Genomic DNA, 8,368 nt, shown 5'->3' with positions numbered 1-8,368 from the left:
TTTTACTGCATTTTCTTCAGTTTTGTGTTACAATTTTAAATAATGGAGTCAATAAAACTTTCCAACCAACTGTAATTTCACGACATTTGTAAATTCGGCAATTATTAAATGTACAGGGAAAAAATTGCGGTGCGATTTGTTGTGCGCTTGAAATCGGTTGTGACGACTTTTGCCATAAAAATCAAGTAATAACCTGTATTAAAACCCCGTTCGATAATTGATAATCCAAATATTTACAGTTGAGAATAAATAATTTGTTGTCCATTCACGATCACAATCCGAGTATTTTATCGAAGGTAATTTATTAAAATATTTGCATGGTCTAGTCTAATTTATGTAATTTTTAAAACTTATTTAATACTACTGAACTGATAAATAAGATATTATTATTGAGATCAATTAATTTAGTTTTAAATTTAAATGAGAGGAATGATGAGGTTGCATGAAAACCAATGACCTCCAGCGAGGAAAAACTATGCGAGCGCGAGAGGAACGGCCAACGGGAGTGGAAAATGTATCGCTTTTTGCACAGTCAAAAATCAAGCGTTTTCGCCAACTTTAACTCTGGATAACTTTGATAAATCTGCGCATTCAGAAAATTGATAAGCCAAACTTCCATAGTATTGAGCTGGGCTATCGAACTGAAGTGGTCTCATTCAAATTTGCGATAACCACCTCACACCTTCGCATTGTAAGAATCCAAATTGTTACGACGGGAAATAAATAAATATGTGGCAGAACAAAATCCTGCATGAATCTACATATCTGTTCTTAACATGGATGATACATACATGCGGCCAGTCATACTGGAACTGGGTATGGTCTAGTATGCAAATACAAGAAGTATGGGTATATACACAAGTAACTTGTTTTAATTCTGCGTGCACATGTACATACGTATACAAAACATGTATGTATGTATATGTAACTGATCCCGCATATGTTATGGAATATTGCGTTATGAGACACAACTTATTTACTACGTAAATCTACAGTGACGATCATCTGATTCACTAAAAAGTTTTATGCATGTTAGAATTTTAATAATATCCAGCAATATTTTGTGACATGCTGAAATGTGGAAATCTAAAAATAAAAGGAAAAATAGGAAAGGTTCTTATGTGTCGAGGGTGTACCGAGATTACGAATTTATCAGGGACCTAGGTCGTGGAAGCTATGGTGTCGTTTGGTCTGCCAAATTAAAAGAATCGTCTTCATATGAAGAGAAATTTGCTGTTAAGAGGATTTTTCCCAGGTAAGATTTATAGAACATATATTTTTTAAATATATTCAAATATTTATATTCAAATGTATTTGCATAATATGTAAATATGTAAATATGTACACGCTTACAATTATTATTTTACCCTTTTGAAGAGTAAATGCAACCTAAATTCTGTGCGAATTAATTGTAAAGCTATAGTACTATTCATATCTGTAAAGTTAGCCTTACTCAGGATTTATCAAGCGTGTCGAAAATACACGAAATTCAAAATACAATAAGATACCTGAAATTTACAAAATACAAATAAGTTCTATTTTGTATCTTGTAGGTTATATTTTGAAACACTATTTTTCCCGCATCTGGGGAATTATGCAGGGAATTTAGTTTGCTTAAGCCTCTATGGTATGCCTCGTCTCAAGTTCCCCCTTATGAAATGTACGTCATGCTTCCTTATGGAGACCTTAAAATATTTTCATCTCCGTTAATCTCGAATAAAATTTAAATGTGACTACTTTAAAAAATTATATATTTTTAATTTCACAAATCACAGCCAGCCGATTGTTGAAAAAAAATTCCTTAACTGTAAAATGCGGCACACTTTGGAGGAAGGAATTTTTTTTCACATTTAATTTCATTTGAGATTAACAGAGATGAAAACATTTTAAGGTCTCCATAAGGAAGCATGACGTACATTTTTTAAGGGAGACCTTGAGACGAGGCATACCATAGAGGCTTAATATGGAATTTAGGCTGGGTACATATGTATGTACTTTTCAGAAGGGTAACGTCACTTCTAAGAGTGCAGTATATATTTACAAAGGGGTAATAAAGTACAAAATTATCTAGGGACGACACTGAAGGATTCGATAATTTGAGACAAACTGAAAACGAACTGGAAGCACTGTCCAAGCTACGCGAATCGCAACATCCAAACATTGTTGAAATTTATACCGCCTTAATTGAAAAACCACCGCTGGGCTGGGTAGAAGACGAAGATGCACTCTATGCCAGCTTTCTGACAAGGTTTGTTGCCTCAATTATATATGTAAACACTTCTAGGAATCACGCATGTATTGTATGTATAAGTGTTCTTAGAATTAAAGGTGCTACGGTAGCACTGGTACCTATGTATGTAGTTGTTACTAGGAGCTTACCTATGAATACAAACAAATATATCGACGCCAGAATACGAAGAAAAATAATAAGCCAAACAAATAAATATGTATGTATAATGTATAATGTTAAAATAAAGATAGGTGAATGGTGGACATTTTGAAACGGAGTCATACATATCAGAGAATAAAGCTTGGTTGGGCATTTCCCATCTCGTTATCTCCGGCTGCCAGCTAACTCCTCAGATTTACAAATGAATGGATGGGGGCAAACACAAAGAGTATGAGTAAAAAATTTGAATGACTGCAATACCTGTAACATTTTTAAGTAATTATCTCGCTAATTACAGTCGCTAGAAATTCTTTTTCGCTTTAAACAGTTTCACAATTTCAAAATACTTAAACGATTATAATCTGGAACTGTTCAACTTTTTTGAGTGACTGTAATACCAGTACTACCTTAACCAATTATCGCAGTAATTATAAAAAAATTATAACTACATTACAGCTTTCGATAAAGTTTGTTACAATTTTTTTTAATAACAATCGTCGCGTCATGCGTGTTTGTCCCCCTCAGCTGCCAGTATGTAGCTTCCAATGCTGAAAAGCCTTACGGCAGCTTAGTCGGGCACAGCATGTCCCTGCCCGACCAAGCTTTATTCTCTGAAACATATATCTATGAATACTGCTAGGGATTATTTTACAACAAGATTTGTAACAGTTCGAGTTCTACATAATTTATTTAACAGGGAAACGTCCATATATTACGTCATAATTTTAGTGGATGGGTAGCTTACGTCTTCTTATCTTTCCCGTGATAAAATTCCCTATCCCTTAATATTTACGTTGGATGGTTGGGTGCTAAAAGCGCGAATTTTTGATGACGTAATACATGGGTGGGCCATAATGTCTACCTAATTTTATTCTTATTCCAGTTCCGATGGGGAAATTAATGTCGACTTGTTAGACTCGTGCACGGGCCCTGACGATTCAGGGAAAATATGTCCCATCACGATTGTACAGGAATTTTGTTCGGGTGGGAGTTTGAAAACTTGGCTGCAGGATACGCCTCTTGAAAGTAGAGAACCTGATTTATTGCTAAATTTTGCCACACAAATGGCAGACGGATTGCGGTTTCTTCATCACCGAGAAATCATCCATCGGGATCTCAAACCTGGGAATATTTTTCTCCGGCGATTTAAAGGAGTAAGAAATATTTTAATTTATTTGTAAATTTATCTTGCGAATTTTTTAAAATCTACAAGTTGTGCTATTTCTTCGATAAGGATCAAGTTGTGCTAAAGCTGGGGGATTTTGGTTTGTCAAAATTTGTGGTAAATCTGTCTGATGAGACTGGTTTGACAGCAGATGGACTTGGAACTTCATTATATTTGAGTCCAGAACAGGTAATACATGTCAAGCTTGAGAAATTTAGGAAATTCACGTAGTCCTTTGTTACACTTAAATCAGTACATTTTTTTGCAAAATTTTACAAACAAATATTTTTGAGTAAAATAACCTTCAGAAATTTCATATATTAAACTTGCTCAAACCAAGAGGGTCCGTGTGTTTTGTAAAAGCTTGCTGAATTTTGTGTTTTGGATACGGAATTTTAACATGTAAAACGTAGAAAGACCTAAACCACCCTCCCACTAAAATGATGCGTTAATAAATATGTGGTCGTTCCCAATCCGAATCTTATTCCAGTCCCCGTTTGTGAGGATTCACCCACCCCGATTCTGAATGGTTCAGAATTTGGCAGATCGGGATTCAGTTTCGGATCTGGGTTATCTTAAACCCAGCCAACTTCAGATTAATGCGGAGTACTGATTGCCTCAATTAGAATTAGTGAGGCAAAAAAAATGTTAAACATGTTAAAGAAACATTTATCTTTCTACAGGAAAACAATCAGCCGTACGGATTCAAGGTGGACATTTATGCATTAGCTCTAATTATCGCAGCTTTATGTATTCCAAACCCTGCAAAATCTGTGCAATGGCAACTCAAAGATCATTTCAAAGGACAATTAACACAACCTCATCCAGCACTTGATCAAATTCCTGCACCCGTCAGGAGTCTGATTAGTGAGATGATGTCCACCGATCCAGACAAGCGACCTACCGCGTGCGAACTGCATTCTAGGCTGAATGAAATGTGGCGGGACAATTTAGAACTCCCGATTTACAGATGGGACAAGACAAATTCACCCGTTATCTCAGGAAACGTGAAACGATTCGAGTTACTCGAGCTTTTAAGACTTCATGATGAAGGCCAGGAAAATGTAGTGTTTCTAAGCGGGGAAGCGGGTTCCGGCAAAACGACATTGGCGGTTCAGTTCTCACAACTAATTGAAACCAACGGAATTGGAGAATCGGTAATTTGGATCGACACAAATTATCAATTTCACATTAAAAACCAACTCGAGTCGCTGGGATGCCGGGTTCGAGCTAACATTTACCGCTCCAGTGGACATCGAGTCGCGGTAAAATATTTGTTATTTATGTACCTGTTCGAACTCATTTCTTAAATTTAAGTTTTCGAACTAATTTAGGAGCCGTTCAGTATTTACAACAATAATGACAATCTAGAACCCCGCCCCCCACCCACTCGGGTTACATAATCTGTGAACAACCCCTAATTTTTCTAACATTAATTTAATAACATGAATAAATCAACATGAATTTTACAGATCGGCGAAATGATACAAGAAATCCATAAAAGTTTCCGGGGTAAAAAATGGGTCCTCATGCTGGACGACTTGGCCCCCTCACCATATGCAGACGCGCTACTTCTATATTTACTAAAATTGGTTGGAGTTAAACCATTTGTAATTGTGTGTACACGAAGACCCAATTTTTTCTTAAACGACATTTTACAACGGCGACAAAACTACGTAGATAAAGATTTCGATGAGGGATATAAGATTGCAAGGTAATATTTATGTAAATTAACATTGGGGACCAAACCATGATCAACCCAGATTATTTTTTGACAATGTTATTTTGAAAGAGTAAGTCTTTAAAATAAACATTTACAAAACATGTGTACTGCAGCATGTGTGCAGGTGAGAAATAAGTTTTGGGCGCAGCATATTTCGCGAACACGTGGTTTTAAGCGAAGTTTTTAAGCGGAAACTGTGGTTAGTTGGAGCAGTTCGCGAACTTGGGGCGTCAAAAACTCACCGAATTATTACGTATCTGCACAAGAGCCGCAGTAAATGTTGTCTCTAAAGAGCTGATCTTTCAAAGAAAACATTCATATTAAGGAAATAATCTGGGTTGAACATGGTATGCGTCGCAAGTTTTACTTAATTTGTAGAAGTTCCTGGCAATGTTCTACATTACTCCTTGGACGAAATTGCCTAAATTTCTATGTGTGTTCCAACTGTGACTGCTTGTTCGAGCATACTGCAAAATGTGTTTTATTTACGTTTTAGCTAGGTAAACTTTCTCGCGCGAAAAATCCGTCCTGAATACTAGGCTTAAATCTGACTAAAATTTACAGGATGATGCAAAATGCATGGCGAGACATCCCGGAGGAAATAAATCCACCCGAAATTCTTATCAAGGGGTCCGAAAACAACTTAATACTGCTCGAATTTCTCACTGAATCGTTGCGAGTTCCCATAACCCGGCTGCACGTCAAACTTGGAGAATACCTGGAGTGGAACCCGCTTGCCCTGCGACTCGCCACCTGCACCATTTGTGCCCATGATAAGCTCCCAGTAAATACGAGGGACGCTCTCATTCAGGACGCGGAAGAATACATCGCACTTTTTCTTCAGCTATGCGAAGAATTCAGGGAAAATGGACCCCCACAATTTCATCGATATGATAAACAAATTCCGACCAACTACACGGACTCGTTCTCTCTTAAGGTGGTCTTGCATCTGACTATGTGTCAAGTTGAGACAGGTAGGTCAATAATAATTTTGGATACTTCCACATACAACGTAATATATGGAAGATCACTATTCAATGAATTAATGAATAATGAATGAGTGAATATGTTTTTCAAAATTTTTGAATACATGGTTCTTGCATATGTAATTATTTATTGACTTCATATTCATGAAAGAATTTATTCACTACATATTTAGTTAATTTTCACGCCATACTTAATACATCGGATATTTTGACAAATTCGTCCAACCAGGCGATTAAAAATAAGATGAGCACATTTTGAACAATGAATTTACGTATCTTTATTTTTAACTTTTGAACAAATCAACAATGACAAAATAATTTTTTCCAATTTTAAATTGACCACATTCTGAGTGAAGAAATATTTTTTGAACAGCTCTATCGACAAAGCCGGGACTGTTGGACACTTTGAAAGAACTTCAGTTGTACATGATTCTATATGCGGATGACAGAATGGTGCCGGAGCATCTTTTAAACGATGATGGACAAAACACCGCATGGGATGTCCTTTCTATTTACGGCTTGGTACGAGAATGGACTAACGATGCGGGAAACATTAGGCACGCGCATATTTGTGGTAATCACTGTATTGATATAATGGCCGTCGAAGGGGAGGAATTTGATGACGAACTAGATTACGGAATTCCACAAGGTGGTTTTGTTAGGTACAATTATCCAAGTGTGGAATAGATAATTTAATCGAATGGGACTTCCTAAAGAATTTTCCAGATGTAGATAGGTAAAATACTTTTGAGAAATACAGAATTTTGAGTTTCATCCTTCCCTGCGTTAGGATGTGCAGGGCTGTTACACCCACAAAAAGACGACAATCTTCGTGGGGAAGTTAGATGCCATCATAGGAAAATACATGATGTGTGAAGAAATAAGATTTTAATCAAAGTCGAAAATAAAATTACTTCACGATTTTTAAAATAAATACAACATTTTATATTTTTATAGCGTGAAAAATTAATTTCCTCAAAAAACCTGCATTTTCCACTGACAATTTATCTTCTCACCTTGATTTTCATACCTTTTTGTGGAGGTGGCAGCCAGTGTTTCGGGTGCAAGTAACCACCTGTAGGAAATAACCACAAGAAAGTGGTTTCTTGCAGCTATTTTTACCCGCAAGAAATGCAAGGTGCAAGAAACTCCTTCCCGCCGATGTAATTCTTAAGGCGCGTCGCTAGAGGGCGCTGTGTTTCTTGCATTTCCTGCAGTTTCTTGCACCTTACATTTCTTGCATTTCTTGCTTTACAGTGCAAGAAATTAAGCAAACCCGCAAGAAACGAAACACTGGTGGCAGCCCTGTGAACTCTGGGAAGAACGGAGATCAAAATACTCTATTTTGAAAGAGTATTTCCCCCTGCCTGATCTATATACATATGTATGATTGGCGAAGATAATCTAATTCCCTTCAAACACCTTTTGTCGGAAGTTAGTTCTATATTACAATTTATACCTAAATGACCCCATTGTATATTTACACATCCTTCCAATTACAAAATAGAACTTATCAATTTTAACGGAGTATGTAATTAACTATTAAGAATGACTACTTTATTTAATTTTATGGTATTACAATTAATAAAACCGGCTAAAACACAACTTAACAATAACTTCACTTAATTTGTTAGAATGAGAATGTAACGTTACCATGAATTAAAAATAATAACCACAGTTTTACTTCACACCATCGCCCTCCGAGGTCATCCGGAGGGATGGTGGTTTACATGTAGTATGCCGGCTCCGCGGCAGAGGACACGTACATTCAAAGCAAAAATAAAAAGTTCCCTAACTAACCAGCTCTCCCACACTACCACAACTCAGTGTTGGTTTGTACGTGGCAGAGGAAAGAACGTGCTCTCCCATTAAATTTTTTCCAAGATGTCGGACAACAAGGATAAAAATTCGGAAATCTTGCAAAAAAGGTAAATTTTCATTCTCTAAAGTCATCGCTAGCTCTAACAAAAAATTAGTATAGTTTTGTTTGTTAATGCGTGGCATTAATTATAACAATTTAATTAAATAGAAAATGTGATGAGAAAGATTCTGTTTCAAAGAAGAAAAAACCAGAACAAGAAAGCCTGAAATCATTGTCGCAGACA

The 8,368-nt window shown here is 36.4% G+C and overlaps 1 protein-coding gene across 2 annotated transcripts; it reads left to right on the top strand.

The window, feature by feature from the left end:
* Positions 1 to 995: 995 nt before the first annotated feature.
* On the top strand, positions 996 to 7,868 carry LOC110856036. 2 transcript variants are annotated; one of them, XM_035856714.1, is made up of 8 exons: positions 996 to 1,255; positions 2,072 to 2,248; positions 3,273 to 3,543; positions 3,624 to 3,743; positions 4,238 to 4,711; positions 5,027 to 5,268; positions 5,842 to 6,251; positions 6,637 to 7,868. In XM_035856714.1, the coding sequence occupies exons 1-8, from the start codon at positions 1,077 to 1,079 to the stop codon at positions 6,948 to 6,950; spliced, it is 2,187 nt and encodes a 728-aa protein (XP_035712607.1). In that variant the 5' UTR covers positions 996 to 1,076; the 3' UTR covers positions 6,951 to 7,868. The 2 variants fall into 2 exon arrangements, with proteins under 2 accessions (XP_035712607.1, XP_035712606.1); XM_035856713.1 differs by having other exon boundaries at positions 4,238 to 4,819.
* Positions 7,869 to 8,368: the final 500 nt, after the last annotated feature.

The sequence above is a fragment of the Folsomia candida genome, unplaced genomic scaffold (assembly GCF_002217175.1).
Source record: "Folsomia candida strain VU population unplaced genomic scaffold, ASM221717v1 Fcan01_Sc014, whole genome shotgun sequence".
Classification (NCBI taxonomy): Eukaryota; Metazoa; Arthropoda; class Collembola; order Entomobryomorpha; family Isotomidae; genus Folsomia; species Folsomia candida.
The sequence above is the reverse complement of the archived record's forward strand: the minus strand, read 5'-3'. Positions and strand labels throughout refer to the sequence as shown.

Bases quoted from the DNA above. Each gene is read 5' to 3' on its own strand.
- LOC110856036 (XM_035856713.1), top strand. From the start codon at position 1,077: ATGTGGAAATCTAAAAATAAAAGGAAAAATAGGAAAGGTTCTTATGTG. The intron at 3,744-4,237 runs GTAATACATGTC...ATCTTTCTACAG, and splicing joins TATATTTGAGTCCAGAACAG to GAAAACAATCAGCCGTACGG. The intron at 4,820-5,026 runs GTAAAATATTTG...TGAATTTTACAG, and splicing joins CCAGTGGACATCGAGTCGCG to ATCGGCGAAATGATACAAGA.